The 16,386-nt window shown below is 28.4% G+C and overlaps 1 protein-coding gene across 6 annotated transcripts in view; it reads left to right on the top strand.

Moving 5' to 3' along the window:
- Nucleotides 1–16,138, top strand: part of sdk (sidekick cell adhesion molecule) — a 29,502-nt gene extending 13,364 nt beyond the window's left edge. The window contains exons 2-34 of one of the 6 annotated variants that reach the window (XM_015320048.2): nucleotides 3,432–3,527; nucleotides 3,635–3,814; nucleotides 3,900–4,113; nucleotides 4,185–4,358; nucleotides 4,432–4,640; nucleotides 4,744–4,894; nucleotides 4,971–5,098; nucleotides 5,186–5,296; nucleotides 6,046–6,165; nucleotides 6,239–6,394; nucleotides 6,487–6,613; nucleotides 6,707–7,008; nucleotides 7,080–7,265; nucleotides 7,353–7,658; nucleotides 7,732–8,058; nucleotides 8,137–8,333; nucleotides 8,420–8,629; nucleotides 8,709–8,963; nucleotides 9,039–9,267; nucleotides 9,369–9,671; nucleotides 9,747–9,927; nucleotides 10,007–10,222; nucleotides 10,301–10,497; nucleotides 10,571–10,767; nucleotides 10,838–11,077; nucleotides 11,162–11,359; nucleotides 11,432–11,573; nucleotides 11,660–11,938; nucleotides 12,162–12,182; nucleotides 12,710–12,867; nucleotides 12,971–13,133; nucleotides 13,208–13,536; nucleotides 13,617–16,138. In XM_015320048.2, coding sequence (XP_015175534.2) covers nucleotides 3,432–3,527; nucleotides 3,635–3,814; nucleotides 3,900–4,113; nucleotides 4,185–4,358; nucleotides 4,432–4,640; nucleotides 4,744–4,894; nucleotides 4,971–5,098; nucleotides 5,186–5,296; nucleotides 6,046–6,165; nucleotides 6,239–6,394; nucleotides 6,487–6,613; nucleotides 6,707–7,008; nucleotides 7,080–7,265; nucleotides 7,353–7,658; nucleotides 7,732–8,058; nucleotides 8,137–8,333; nucleotides 8,420–8,629; nucleotides 8,709–8,963; nucleotides 9,039–9,267; nucleotides 9,369–9,671; nucleotides 9,747–9,927; nucleotides 10,007–10,222; nucleotides 10,301–10,497; nucleotides 10,571–10,767; nucleotides 10,838–11,077; nucleotides 11,162–11,359; nucleotides 11,432–11,573; nucleotides 11,660–11,938; nucleotides 12,162–12,182; nucleotides 12,710–12,867; nucleotides 12,971–13,133; nucleotides 13,208–13,536; nucleotides 13,617–13,859 — 6,545 coding nt within the window. In that variant the 3' untranslated portion in view covers nucleotides 13,860–16,138. Of the gene's footprint in view, nucleotides 1–3,431; nucleotides 3,528–3,634; nucleotides 3,815–3,899; nucleotides 4,114–4,184; nucleotides 4,359–4,431; nucleotides 4,641–4,743; nucleotides 4,895–4,970; nucleotides 5,099–5,185; nucleotides 5,297–6,045; nucleotides 6,166–6,238; nucleotides 6,395–6,486; nucleotides 6,614–6,706; nucleotides 7,009–7,079; nucleotides 7,659–7,731; nucleotides 8,059–8,136; nucleotides 8,334–8,419; nucleotides 8,630–8,708; nucleotides 8,964–9,038; nucleotides 9,268–9,368; nucleotides 9,672–9,746; nucleotides 9,928–10,006; nucleotides 10,223–10,300; nucleotides 10,498–10,570; nucleotides 10,768–10,837; nucleotides 11,078–11,161; nucleotides 11,360–11,431; nucleotides 11,574–11,659; nucleotides 11,939–12,161; nucleotides 12,183–12,709; nucleotides 12,868–12,970; nucleotides 13,134–13,207; nucleotides 13,537–13,616 lie in introns of all 6 variants that reach the window. The other 5 variants (XM_089178001.1, XM_015320049.2, XM_089178003.1 and 2 more) reach the window with 5 other exon arrangements.
- The last annotated feature ends 248 nt before the right edge of the window (nucleotides 16,139–16,386 follow it).

Here is a 16,386-nt window from a genome sequence, read left to right as displayed (position 1 = left end):
AAATTTTGAATTAAAATGGCTCGACCAGTCAAAATGACTAGTCTGGTATATCTAGTGTTAATAAATACGTATTTACTTATATATTTGTTTTTATTTGTTGAATGACTCTCTTGGGAACAGATTGTCCCATAGGGAATATCGTTAAGACAACTTTTTGTATTTTCTGTAATTTCGTTTAAACTCGTTTACGAGTTACGAGACACGTGGTTCAGATTTACCCATTAAATATGGGTGAATTTCTTTCATATTTTTCAACTAAGGATTAACAGTGAGCGGTCATTTAAATCTGCCGCATTCTTACCGCATTGTTCATGCTCAATAGAATAAGAGGGATTATCCTAACTGAATGCTAGTCTTTTTATTTTGTTTTTTTATGTCGAACCGGTAGTAAACCGTGCGACGATCCTGGACAAACACGTGGCGCGTGCTAATTCGAATGCGTTTCTCGGTACCACCATATGCACCGCTCTTTTTCTGAGACTGCATTGACGTATGTATATAAGTGCACTTCATTGCTGGCCAAGTCCTATGGACGGTTATTTCAAAACAAACCCTCTAAAAAAAAAGAGGCTGAATTGACTCTCCCTCCTCTTTCTCCTCCTCCTCCCTTTTCTATACCAGCATCCACCCGCTGAGTCATCGATCCTTCGAAGCGTCACTAGCACTAGAAAAACTCTCACAAACTTGGATTCTTCCCAATTTTTTTTTGTCTTATTTTAATTAACGTTCTTCCTTTCTACTTTCTTTTTTATATACAACTCTCCCCTTTTTTCTTTAATTTAGAAAATTAAGTAATTTTCAATTCGTGTCATAAAATGGTTGACGCATATCGCGTTAATTTTCCGTTCACGATTTCAACGACAGAAAGGTATTCGCTATTCTCATCAGGTTATTGTGTAAAGTTTCTAAACTCCGTTATATTTCGCGAATGAAATTAACAGCTTGGATGGACGTTAACTGTAAGAAAACAATGAGACATTGTTGAATATAGCTAAGATTGTTTAAATGATAGTTCTGTTTTCTTCGGTTGTGTTATTGTCAAGATTCTAACTTTTATTATTTCAAACATTCCTCATAGGCTCTGAATGAAAGTAGTAAGGAAGAAGGTATACTGATAAAATGACATAACACGATAAGGATTCGCAGGACATTTCATGCGTGACACACGTATGATTATGGCTATCACAAAACTGGTTTGAAAATGTAGTTGAAACATTGGCTGATTCGAACTGGCATTGGACTTCGGTGTAATGTACTTGACTGTGATTACAAACGAGACGATGCTCAATCGCAAGCTTATATCGTTGCAGTCATACAACATTTAGCTTGTATGTACTGTGAAAGAAATAGAAGAAGGAGGAATATTGGTGGCAAGACATTTGGCTGGTTGCCAATAGTAAAGCGAAACGAACGAGGTTCATGGTCGGCATTGAAATCGAGAATATTTCTCAGACGTTCGATGAAATAGCTCTTTTACAAATGATTGGAAATGAACAATTTGTGGTTTTTTATTTTTATTCCTATATTCGACATTTATCTTTCTTTTTTTTATAGTTTGTCTAGAATTGTACATATCTATTAGAATATTCATTTTGACATGTATATTTATAATATTCTTTGATAAAATAATATAAATTTTGTATAAGTATCGTAATTTGATTTAAAAACGACGAAGTATTTCTAATCACTACGTGAATCAAGTTTAATTGATTCTTATTGGATATTTAAAAAAATCGTTTTAATATGGCGCTGTAAATTTTGTATATCATTTATTTGTTTTTAAAAACGATATGAAATATTTCGAATAACTACGTGAGTCAAGTTTAATTAACTCTTATTGGATATTTAAAAAAGTTGTTTTAATATGGCGATTTATTCAAATGAAAATGATGAAAAAGTAATAGAAGAGAAAATGCAACTAATTGTAAATAATCGGTGGCGTGTGTTTGCATCTGGTGGTTACGATTGCGGATTTCACTTCGATTCGGGCGGCTTCGTGCGAGATATCTCGACCGATAAACCGGTGGGGAACCTCTGCAAAACGTTGCGCATTGCGTCTTACGGAACGCAGTCTCTGCTATAGCTTCCGCCGTTCGCTTGTGTGCATAGTTCTCTCCCTGCAGTCTGGGGGTGATCAACCTCGGGCTTCGTATGCACTTTACCTTTAATAGAAACAATTCTAATCTTTTCATTTGAACCTTATCTTTATTTTATATTACATGGAAACATAAAAAGATTTCTAACAAATTGGAATAGTTCTCATTTATTTATTTTTAATTTCTCTCCCTTTCCCTCTCCCCTTTTATAAATATTTAAATAAAGCAGGTGCAAACAATGTTGAAAAATTGTTTTATGTTTTGCAGAAAATGATTGATGATTCCTTTTGGGTTACGTTAATTTTTCATATCGTTATATTATACTTAGATCATTGTATTTTTTTTTTATTAACTAAATGTTTTTTTAAAAATACTCCAGAGATATATTACTCACCGATGGTAAAAAATTTATCGTTGACATTCTACACTTGCCCTCTTTAAATGTACTCATTCCACTTTAGTGTGACAGCTGGATCGCTTAAAATAGGGATTCAGTGCCTCATCAGCATGTGTTTTAAGTTTGAGTAAAACGTGGTAAGACCAATTGATGTCAAGTGTAAGTTAATAATAAATAAAACGAATATTATCGATGATTATTCGAATGTTTACTTCTTATTTTTCTGAGGACTATAAATGTTAGAAAAATAAAAATATATCAATGTTTATTACACATGTATAATTTTTCTAAGTTTAATGAGTCAATAAAATACATTATGTAACATATAATTCTATGAAATATGAATTTTAATGAATACGTTAGAACTAACATTTTCCAGTTAGTTTTATACATATGTAAATATATATCATGTAGGATATTTTTAAAATGATAGAATACTAATTTATATTTTCACGTTGCATCCTTGTAGCGTAACTGCTTTCTGACTTACTATAGTTGTGTTTATGCGAGCAGAAAAATATTATAATGATAGATGTTACGACAGATATATACATTTATCATCTAAACCTATTAACTATTTATGTAAAGATTTACATAACTACGATACGTAACGATCTTTAGTATATAAAAATAAATAAAATTTTTTTGTTTATTAATACATTATTATTTCGAAAGATTAAAAACAAAGGAAAAATGTGGATAGGCAAGAAGTGTTAAATAGCCAAGTCACATAGATGTAAGCTGACACGTGAGAACCCCAACTTTATTACGGTCTAATGACTTTAAACAGGGTTGAATAATGCATTCAAGCATCTTTCTATTTTCCACTAATTTAAATATACGCTATTTAATTTGTTATATATGCAGTTTTATAAATTAAAACATTTATTAATAATTATTATAATTATTAATAAATTAATATATTTTTTTTATTACAGAACCTCTTCAAGAGCCACGTTTTACAACTCAACCTTCCAGTAGTGGTAATATTCTTAGTGAACATCGTAAAAAATTTCTACAATGTCAAGCAAGAGGTGATTAACATAATTTATTATAATAAATTAATTGTTACTTTTATTAATTGTATTAATTAAAATTTAATTACTTAAATGTATATAGTAATTTAATTTTCTTTTTATAGGATACCCACAACCAAAGTATCAATGGTTTAAAAATGGTAAACCCCTAAGCAACGAGCTCACTTCAGAACCATACTTTCGAATTGAAAGTACACACAGAGAAGATGCAGGAGTATATCATTGCGTTGCTACAAATAGTGTAGGATCTATATTTAGTGAACGAATTACATTTACAGTAGCATGTAAGTTTTTTTTCATAAAATAAACTAACAGTATTGAGTAACACAAATAATATGTAAAATTATATTATTACTTTTATATTCTCAGATATGGGTATATTCGAAGATCTCACAAAAAGAGTAGTAACTGTAGAATCAGGTAGTGCTGCAATTTTAGAATTACCACCAATTGAAAGTCATCCAATACCTGATGTAACATGGTTTACTTCTGATGGTTCATTATTATATGGAATAAAATATGCAACTACAGATCATAAACTACTTATTCTCAATGCTTCCGAAGAAGATCAAGGTTTATATAGGTTTGTAAATTTATAATACAATTTGATTTAACTCAAATTGCTATTCTTTACTATGTTCCAATATTTTCTAGAGCCAGAGCTATTAATACTCAACTAGGAAAGGAAGAAAATAGTCCATTTTTTAAATTACAAGTTATAGGAGATCCCAATACTGAAGTAGCTCCTACAATTATAATAAGACCACAGGATACTCAAATATTAAAGGATCAAGATGTTTCATACATTCATTGTATAGCAAATGCTAGGTACATAAAAAAAAAATATATATATATATTAATATACATATGTATATATTAAATACATTTATATTCTATATAGATCACTTCATGAATTAAGAACATTATGGACAAAAGATGGTATACCTATTGAGAATTCAAGAATATCATACAGTTTTAATGATTCATGGAACAGAACCTTAATATTAATTTCTGCCAATATAACTTATAATGGCATATATTCTTGTCATGTTGATTTAAGAAGTGGTGGTTATGCAACTGTAAATGCAAGTGCTAAAGTTGTTGTATACGGTATGATTAATCAAATTTCATTTTTATATTTATATCCAATATTATTAATTTAGTATATAATCATTTATATCATCTTTGACTAAAAATATAATATTTATTGTAGAAAAACCAACATTCATAACAGAATTGAAGAGAGAAACTTTGAGTGATTATGGTTCTACTGTTACATTATCTTGTGATGCTGTTGGTGTTCCACCTCCAAAAATTAGTTGGTTTTTTAACACTGAACCTATCAATCATTTAGTAGGATCTAGGTAATGTTAATATAACAAATTTCATAATTTTTATGATCTTTTCTTTATATTAATGAAACAATAATCTTTTTTTTAGATATGAAATTGAAGAAGATGGATCACTTACGATTAAAAAATTAACTATGGATGATTCTGGAATGTTTCAATGTCTTGCTTCGAATGATGCTGGGGAAGCATCTAGTTACACATGGTTGAAAGCTAAAAGTAAGTTATTTTATAAATAATTAATTTTATGTATTTTATTATATCTACAAACTATGCATATAAATGATACTTTTTTTTACGAAACAGAAGGATTAAGAAGCTATCTGAAAAACAGAGTAATTCGTTGGGCAGCTGGCTACAATGTAGTCCGAGCTCGCCAACCTGATCGGCGTTTTAAGTTCTCTCAATATCTAGCCAGTAAGAGACATGTCTTTTAAGCACCAAATTTTTTCTATATTTTTTTCTTAAACACGTATTTGAATGCGTATTTTTCAAATTATAGGCTTCACATTTTATTTTTATATATTGTTACAAAATTTTTTGAAAGGCACGAATTTGGTTTAGTTTTCAAAATTATAATAAATTATTTAGATATTTAGAAAAGCTACGCTTGTTATATATTTCAGTTTAAAAGAGATATAAGTTGTTGATCATACTTAATTGATCATATATTTCTTATATTTCTATTGCATTTTTAAATACACAGTTTAATATATGTTTAAACATAGCTTGCTCTTGATCGTATTTTATTAAAATAGAGTATTTTCATTTCGAGAACAAAGAAATATATTTGTTTTGTATGTTTGCACATTTTTATTCACTTCTTGCATTAAAAGCACATTTTCATAGCACAGTTAGAAGGTTTGTATGAAGGTGCACGTTTTTAGTATAGGTTTATGTTTACTTTTATATTTTGAGTTTTTTTTTTTTTAACCTAATTAGCTTGTTAAATAGTATATCGTTTCATTTATAGATTTGAATAAAAGTTTAATCCTCAAATAAAATGATTTTTGAGTTACATGTATTATACTAATTTATAATTGATAAGGTATGGGTATTGAAAGGCTTTTTTTTATATTCTGTAGTTCGGAGTTGCTTTCTGAACTGCATGATATGTTTCAAATAAATTAAATTAAATAATCACGCGTGAATATTTTTATTTACAGCATCTGGACCGATTATGGAAAATGGTCCACAAAATTTAACTGTGTTAGATGGAAAGGATGTAATATTAACTTGCAATGCAATTGCAGCACCAGTACCTAATTCCACATGGATTTATAATGGTAATTAAAATGTGCAATAATTACATTGTTATTATTATAATTATTTGTTCATTTTCTACATTGTTTTTTTCAGATACAATACCTGTTGAAATTGCTGGAAGAGTACAAGTTTTAGAAAATGGTGATCTATTAATTGCAGCTGTAAAGTTGAATGATGCTGGTAAATACACTTGTATTCGAGCAAATGAAGCTGGTTCTGTAAATGGATCAGCATACATCACTGTTCTTGGTAAATTTATAAACAATTATATCAATCATTATGAGGTTTTAAAAAAATTATTTATTATATTGTATATTTCATTTAATTTTTTCCTGTAATAGTTCGAACGCAAATTATTAAACCTCCAGTTGATACTTCTGTTCTTCTTGGTCATACTGCTGAATTACAATGTCAAATTTCAAACGATCCTAGTGTTTTGTATGACATTGCATGGTTTCATAATGCACAGTAGGTATTTTTTAAATAATATTTTATGTAGTTTTATATTAAAGATATTATATTTTTTTAAATATGAATATTAATGTAACATTGTGATTTTAGAGTGATAAATACGCAAGCTAGTCAAAGAATAAAAATGCGTCACGATGGGACATTAGAAATTATTGCGGTACGTGCTTCTGACGTAGGAGAATATACGTGTTCTGTTGTTTCACCTGGTGGTAATGAAACACGTTCTGCAAGACTTAGTGTAATAGAAATACCATTTGCTCCTATAAATGTTATGGCTGATCGAGTAGAACGAATTTCACCTCGTACAATAAATGTTACGTGGGTGCCAGGGTTCGATGGAAATAGTCCTATAAAGAAATTTAAAGTAGAACGTCGTGAAGTTCCTGAATTAGGTAAGTTTCGTACAATATAATGAAGAAACAATTATAATATCAATAAACAAATGTTTAAATACATATTTTAGGTCCCATACCTGATCCTTTATTAAATTGGATCGTTGAACGAGACAATGTTTCTGCTCAAAATCGATGGATATTGTTAAATAATCTAAAAGCAGCTGCAGCATATCAATTTCGTGTTAGTGCGGAAAATAGTGTCGGTGAAGGACCACCTTCGGATCCAAGCAATGTTGTTATTCTTCCACAAGAACGTAAATATTATATATATATATATATATATTTTACATTGTTAAGATTTACAATGTATTTTGGATATTTATCATGTAATAATTTTACAGCTCCTTCTGGGCCACCTATAGGTTTTGTTGGATCTGCAAGATCATCATCAGAAATAATTACACAATGGCAACCACCGCTTGAAGAATTTCGTAATGGTCATATTTTAGGATATTTACTGAGATATAGATTGTATAGATACAATGACAGTCCATGGACTGTTCAAAATATTACCAATGAAGCTCAAAGAAATTATTTAATAAGTGATTTAATAACATGGAAAGATTATATAGTGCAAATTGCAGCATATAATGACAAAGGTGTAGGTGTTTTTACAGAAGAATTGAAAATAAAGACTAAGGAAGGAGGTAATATAAATTAATAACTCTATTATTGATTTATATAAAAATAATTTGTATAAAATATAAATTTCATCTTTAGTACCCGAAGCTCCGCCTACTAATGTTAGGGCAAAAGCAATTAATTCTACTGCAGTAAAAGTTTGGTGGAAACCTCCAAATCCTCAAAAAATTAATGGAATAAATCAAGGTTACAAATTACAAGCTTGGATGGAAAATAGTTTGTCAGAAATAAACGAATACAAAGTAATGACTGTACCACCAAGTTTACTTGATCCTCTTGCTGAACAAAGTGCTACTTTTGTAGGTTTAAAAAAATATACTTGGTATAATATAACTGTATTATGTTTCACTGATCCTGGAGATGGTGAAAAAAGCTCCCCTATTGAAGTTCGCACATGTGAAGATGGTAAATAATTTGTATTTACCATTTATTTTATGTTTTTTTTGGTACTATATTTGATTTATGTTGTTTTTCTTTTTAAAGTACCTGAAGAAGTAGAAAATTTACAATTTGATGATATAAGCGACCGCGCACTTACTGTGAAATGGAATCCTCCAAAAGAGATAAATGGAATACTCATGTGTTATCAATTAAAATATATGATTAAAGATTTACCAGAATCTCTCAAAACTGAAAATTTCACTGCAGATACTCAATCAACAAAAGTAGAACACTTACAAGTAATTATTTTTAAGAAATTACAATTGTATTAATTTCATTTCATTTTCATATCATAAAATATTATCTTTAATTTTTTTTTACATAGGCCCTGACTCATTACAAATTTGAAGTTATTGCTTGGACCTCAGTAGGACCTGGCAAATCCAAAGTTGCTATTATACAATCTGGTGTAGAACCTGTTTTACCTGAACCCCCAACTAAATTGGCTTTATCTAATATTGATGCATTTTCTGTGGTATTGCAATTTACTCCAGGTTTTGATGGAAACTCTTCTATAACAAAGTGGACAGTACAAGTAAGTTTTGTTGAATAATTTTAAGATTATAATTTATTTAAAATTACTAAAGAAAAGAATCGGTTTGATATTTGTTTAGGCACAAACGACAAGAAATTCAACATGGTACAACATATACGAAGTTTCTGACCCTGACGCTAGTACAATCTCAGTTGGTGGTTTAATACCTTTTATGCAATATAAACTTCGTTTAATTGCTAATAATGTTGTTGGTCCTTCGCGTCCATCAGAACCAACAAAAGAATTTCAAACTATCCAAGCACCACCTTCTCATCCTCCAAAGAATGTTACAGTCCGAGCAATGAGTGCTACAGAACTACGTGTTAGGTGGATTGTAAGTTTGTGTTAATTAATCAATAGTAAGAAGTGTATTAAAATAATGTAATAATTTCGATGTATTTCTATATAGCCTTTACAACAAATTGAATGGTATGGAAATCCACGTGGTTATAATATCACTTATACAGAACTTCGAACGAACATATCAAAAAATATTACTATAGAAGATCATACTGCAAATTCCTATATTCTAGAAAATATGAAAGGTTATGCACTTTATGAAATAGTGATGCAAGCATTTAATGATGTTGGATCTTCTCCTTTAAGTCCTAAAGCCATTGAAAGAACTCGCGAATCAGGTAAATTTGTAAATTTAACATTTCATATTTACTATATCATTTTGAATGTTGTTTAAATTATTATTAAAAGTACAAAAATAATATGCATAATCTTTGTTTAGTTCCTTCCTCTGGTCCAGTTCATGTAGAAGCAAATGCTACTTCATCTACAACTATACTTGTTAAGTGGGGTGATGTACCTGTAGAACATCAAAATGGATTAATAGAAGGTTTTAAGGTTTATTATGGAGCCAATCTTAGATCAGCGTTTCAATATAAAAATATTCCAAGTAATACAACGTTCACAACAACTTTAACAGAATTAAGAAAATTTGTACAATATCACGTGCAAGTATTGGCTTATACAAGATTAGGTGATGGTTCTTTGAGTATGCCGCCAGTACGAGTTCAAACTTTTGAAGATGGTATGAAAACATTATTTTAAGTTATACATTTATTTTGTTTGCATGCAAAATGTTTTCATCAGAATTTTATTTTAGCTCCTGGACCACCTTCAAACGTATCTTTTCCTGATGTGAGTTTTAGTACAGCAAGAATTATATGGGACACTCCAGATGATCCGAATGGAGAAATTCTTGCTTATAAAGTCATGTTTCATCTTAATAACAGTCTAGATCATCAATTTTCAAAAGAATTTCCAGCTTCTGATAGAACCTTCAGGTACAATCATTAATAATGTAATATAAGAGTAAATATAAATATTATTAGTACTTTTAAATATGTTTTTTTGTTTTTACAGAGCTACTAGTCTTGAACCAGAAAAATATTATATGTTTTCCGTAACAGCACAGACACGACTTGGATGGGGTAAAACAGCATATGCTCTTGTTTTTACAACAAACGACAGAGAACGTCCTCAACCTCCATCAGTTCCTCAAATAAGTAAATCACAAATACAAAGTCGTCAGATAACATTTAGTTGGACACCAGGACGTGATGGTTTTGCTCCTTTAAGGTATATTGAATATATAAAATAAAATTAATTTATAGAATCATGTAAACAAAATTAAAAATATACATATGTATGTAATAGATACTATACGGTGCAACAATCGGAAAATTCTGGACCATTTCAAACGATTCCTGAAAGAGTAGATCCATCTTTAACATCGTACACTGCAAATAATTTAAAACCGTTTACATTATATCAATTTCGTATACAAGCGACAAACGATATAGGACCTTCAGATTGGAGTACAGAATCAGTTCCAGTACAGACATTACCTGCAGGTGTGTATAAAGCATAGTAATTAGTATATACATTATATATCAGTTAGGTATCATTTATATAATTTTGATATAGCTCCTTCACGAGGTGTAACTGGATTGAAAGTTGTACCTATCACAACATCAAGTGTAGAAGTATATTGGAATACTATTGATGAAATTTATTGGAGTGGTGATCACAAAACAGGTGGTTATCGTGTAGTTTATCAACCAGTATCCGATTTTCCAATAGCTCTTCAAGCAACTCCAAAAGAAGATATTTTAGGAATAAAGGTAAGTTAATTATTTTTGTATTTTTTTTAATTATATAGTTATATAAATTTATACATTTACTTCATTTTAGGAAACAAAAATGATATTAAGTGATTTAACAGAAGATAGATATTATGAAATTATAGTGTTACCATTTAATTCTGAGGGTGAAGGTCCTCCAAGTCCTCCAGTTACTGTATATGTAGGTGAAGCAGTACCAACTGGAGTGCCACAACATGTTCAACCTGAATCTATTTCTTCTACGGAAGTTTTATTACGTTGGAAACCTCCACAAGCAAATATGCAGAATGGAGATCTGCTTGGATACAAGGCAAGTTGTTTCAGTCTTATCTATGTAATTAATTTTATTTGTTTATATATATTTATATTAAATGTTTATATTTATTGAAAATAGATATTTTATTTGGTAACTGATTCGCCGCAAAAATTAGAAAAAAAACAAGAAGAGGAAATAGAAGTTGTACCAGCATCCTCATTAACTCACAGTTTAGTTTTCCTTGATAAATATACAGAATATCGTATACAAGTATTAGCATTTAATCCTGCTGGCGATGGTCCACGATCCCCAGCGATTACTGTGAGAACAAAACAAGTATGTAATGTCAAACATTCATTTAACATAATTAATATATACTTCATATAAAAATTATGCAATTATTTCTAGGATATACCAGGACCACCAAACAATTTACAATTCTCTGAAATTACAATGACAAGTTTACGTGTATCTTGGGAACCTCCAAAGATGCGAAATGGTGAAATAATTGGTTACGTAGTAACATATGAAACAGCAGAACAAAATGATCGTAGGTTTTTCTAAGTTTCTATATTACATTATGAAGATTTAAAATATTCATAATTTTGTACTAAATTATGGATTTATTATTAAAAGGTTTTAGTAAACAAGTTAAGCAAAAAGTAACAGAAACTAGTTTACTCATTCAATCGTTAGAAGAAGAAGTTATGTATACTTTCATGGTTCGAGCACAAACTATTGACTTTGGACCTCCAATATGTGGTAATGTTACCACTGGACCACAAGATGGTTCTCCAATGGTACCCAGTAATCTTGCTGTTATTAAAACTGTTTCAAGTGTGGAATTGCAATGGACAAATGGAGCATCTGGAAAAGGGCCCATTTTAGGATATTACATTGAAACGAGACGTAAAGGTAAAAGCAATCTTTCTCATTTGTAATACTTTATAACTTCAACTTTTTACTTCAAACAAATAAATAATAAAAAGGAATTCAAATTTTATAATTTATAAAATTCAGAGAAAGTACAGAACGTTACTTGAACTTATATGTTATCTATAAAAACATCTTATCGATTATTATATTTTTATTTATCTTTCAAATATGTACTAACTCTGATTTTTTTGTAACAATACAGCAATGGAAGAGTGGCAGCATTGTAAGTGTCACTGCACGTGTATTTGCTGAAAATCAATCGTTATATTAGATTTTTTAATTAACATGTACATTAGTAGAAAAAGAATAGTCACTTTTTTAATAAATACATATACTAGATTTGATGTGTAAATATAGATATTACTAAAGTATGTTACTTGTAAATATTTTGATTACTTTTGAGTCCATTAATCTCTAATAATATATAAATATTTAACAAAATGCATGGATCATGTTCCGGCATGACATTGTTCAACAATATCCTATTAGACATTTATAAAAATATGCTTAGCAAGATATAATTCTATAAGTTGATTTTAATATTTCCCATTTATCAGTAGAAATATATATTTTATCCTTATATTGTTCATATGTAATATAATTATTAATTCCAACTTTTTTTAATTACATTGTGAATATTATACATTTATATTTATATTAATTTCAATTAATTTCATTTGTGGATTGAAATTTATTGAAAAATCTATTATATAAAAATGAATTGAATTTTTTTGTTTTGATATAATATAGATGACACACGTTGGCAAACTATAGTTCGCAGTAGTAATGGACCTTTGACGGAATACACAGTGTCCTATCAAAATTTACTTCCATCTACTTCGTATTTGTTCAGAGTAATATCTTATAATCGATATGGCATCAGTTATCCAGTGTATTCTACAGAAACAGTATGTAATTTGTTTATTTATGCTTTTTTAAAGGAGTGTTTCATCACCATTTTTATCATATAAACTTTATTAATTAATGTTTTTAAATGTACTTTTTTTGTAGATTTTGACACCTTCAAAGTTATACCTGGAATATGCTTATTTACAACATAAACCATTCTATAGACAAACCTGGTTTATGGTAACATTAGCTGCAACATCAATCATTATTATAATTATGGTTATAGCAGTTTTATGCGTGAAGAGTAAAAGTTACAAATATAAACGTAAGTTAATAGTAAATACTATTATAAATATTATAATAAAACACTATAGCAACATAATCTTATATAATTTTTAGAAGAAGCACAAAAGACTCTTGAAGAGTCTATGGCTATGGATACTGATGATAGACAAGAATCAGATTTAGAGCTATATCGATCTCGGCAAGGAGGTGTTAGTGGTTTAAGTGGAGGAAACACTTGTGGAACTTTAAGTAAAAGAAATACATTAGCACGAAAATCTGCTCATCCACCTCCTCCTACAATGTTAGGTAAATCTCCACCTAGACCTTCACCTGCTTCAGTCACTTATCATAGCGATGAAGAAAGTCTCAAAGGCTATGATGAAAATCCTGATGATAGTAGTGTCACGGAAAAACCTTCAGAAATCAGTTCTACAGATTCTCAGGTATTGTGTGTTTGTCATTTAATAATAATTTAATTAATTTTTATATATCCGTTCATAATTATATCTTATACGTATTCCAGGGTTCTGAGAGTGAGAATGAAAGTGTACAGTCAGATCCACATTCCTTTGTGAATCATTATGCAAATGTAAATGATTCGTTAAGACAATCTTGGAAACGTCAAAAGCCAGTAAGGAATTATTCTTCATATACTGATTCTGAACCTGAAGGTAGTGCAGTTGTTAGTTTAAATGGTGGACAAATCATTATGAATAATATGGCTCGATCAAGAGCTCCATTGCCTGGTTTTTCATCGTTCGTATGATTTGATCAGAATGCAATAGTTAAAATTAAACAAGTATTAAATACATTTAAGGTGACTCCTCCTTAACATGACAATATCTAAAGCATGATTTTTTAAAATGGCATTATCTAAAACATGACTTTAGAATAATGTCTTCTTTCTATATAGAGTTAAAGACTTATATGAAAACACGGATTTACAAGTGTTTCTACGCATGCAAAAGTTGTAGAGTTTATAACTTCAACTTTAAAGCTTTTGACATCCTCGTATTGTGATATATTGATACACGCGCGCGCTCATATATATACACATTATTTATCATTTAAAGCAATATTGTTTCTCATATACAAATATATTATAATTTTCATTCGATAATACTATGTAGTATATCATACAAATTTGTAAGTATACATAATGAATATTCATCTTTTATTTTATACTATCATTCCTTACTTATTTCAAGGACAATGAAAACATGTAAAATAATTTTTAGTAATATTCTGAGATCTATGTTTATAAGGGTATATGAGATGCAAGATAAAGAATAATTGTTATGCTTTGGCATTGGTTGTGAATGACAAAATAGTATGAATTTTGTATTAATGTCTGAAATGTTTAGTCTATTTACATATTTACAACATTTTTCCACTTCTTAATGAATTTTTTCTTAGATATAAATAAACAAAGTATTCACATCGGAAAATAAATGCAATTTTATAATATCGTCCATCATATCATTTCTTACTATTTATATTAAATGTCATTATTATCGTCATATTTCAAAATACGACTTTCTAACTACAAATATAATGTAGAAAGAATATATCAATGACAGGGTAGAACTAATTCATAAAAATTCCATGTTTTATAATATTTTTTAGGCAAATATACGTGCACGATGCTGACAAAAATAAATAAGATTAAAATTCCAGGTGATAATTAAAATATATGTAATATACATATACTTATTTTGAAAACAGTATTATCAATAAAAGAAACATTCATTAGAATTAATGTAATAATTCTCAAAACTTTTATAATATAATCATTTACTTTAAAAATTTCATCGCTATGCTATTAGCAAATATGTATATAAAAATATACAAACATAATATGTATAATGAATGCTTTATACAAGTAATGTAATGATGAAAATACTTTTTGGTAACTCATCTGGGATTTTAACTTATAGTTAAGAATTTAATTATTATAAATAATGTTATTAGCAATTCACTGTTATACATTATTGATAAAATTATAAATTATTATTAAAAAGAATCTAAAATGTAGAAGTGGAGCATATAAAATCAGAAATCAACACATGTGATACATACTACTGCCTCATATTATCATACCAAGTGTTTTCCAAATATCAAATGCCATTTATAATGAACACTAATATACAATTATTTACATCCATTAAAATATCTCTGATAAATGATTCAGATTGATAAATTTAAAAACAAATCTATATATATATCTATAAATATGTGAGGTAGTGATTTGTACATATTACTTGAAAGGGAAATTGAATGTATTACATGTAAGAATTAAGTTTTATGCTTTATGTTGATCTTAAGAATCCGAATAATTTTTATGATTAAAATAGTCTAAATTAATATTTTTAAAATGTTATTTAAATAATTATTTATTTCAATTCTTCGTTTTACAAATATTTAAGAATAATTCGTAATTGTGTTCGTAGAACATAAGAAACGATTTTTTTCATCAATAAGAGAGCACAGTTTTATTTTTAGATTAGAAAATATGTAATTTTGATTTCATTAACAAAGCTAAAAATTTCATACAAATTGAAAAGTTAACAATTCAATTATATAAAACGATGAGTTGAAATGTTAAAATGCGTATGTAAGAAATAACATTTATCTTAATTAAGTTGCAAATAAAACTTCTCTTTTATTATAGCTTTATATATAGCTAAGATCAACAGCCATTATGTAATTATGCCATTATGTGTCTCTTATGTTATATTATAAAAACAATAATGGAAATAAGAAAGATAAACATATAAATTTAAGAATAAAATACACTATGGCAATATGAAACTGTTGCATTTAATAATGCACTTAATAAAATCATTAGAGTCTAAAATTTAGGAAAAATTGAAAGATGATCAAAGTTTGAATAGTATATAGTAGTCTGCTGGTCAGTAGGTTGATTAACTGAATGTTTTTTTTTTTTTTTTTAATAAAATTAGTATTTTCATGTCTTGCAAATTTATCTGTTCACATCTCTGTTTATTGAAATATTCAAAACAAAAAGTTTATTAATGATAAAAAGGAGTAAAATTTTGATGTTTATTTTATATGATTATTGTGCCTATTAAATATGATGATTCGTGTATAAAATGCGCAAATAAGATTTTGAAAGAACTAGATAAAAAGCAGTATTACCTATAATAATAATATTAATAACTTAATCATAAATATTTTTAAGTACCTTTTTCATCCTTTTGTACAATGCATTATATTCCATCTAATTAATATGTACTTTATTTATAAACTATTGAAAGCAAAGAATTTTTTTC

This window comes from Polistes dominula, unplaced genomic scaffold (genome assembly GCF_049000335.1).
Source record: "Polistes dominula isolate Pdom_NZ unplaced genomic scaffold, Pdom_raw_medaka contig_77, whole genome shotgun sequence".
NCBI classification, from domain to species: domain Eukaryota; kingdom Metazoa; phylum Arthropoda; class Insecta; order Hymenoptera; family Vespidae; genus Polistes; species Polistes dominula.
Note: the sequence above shows the minus strand (reverse complement) of the source record. Positions and strands in the feature narration are given on the sequence as shown.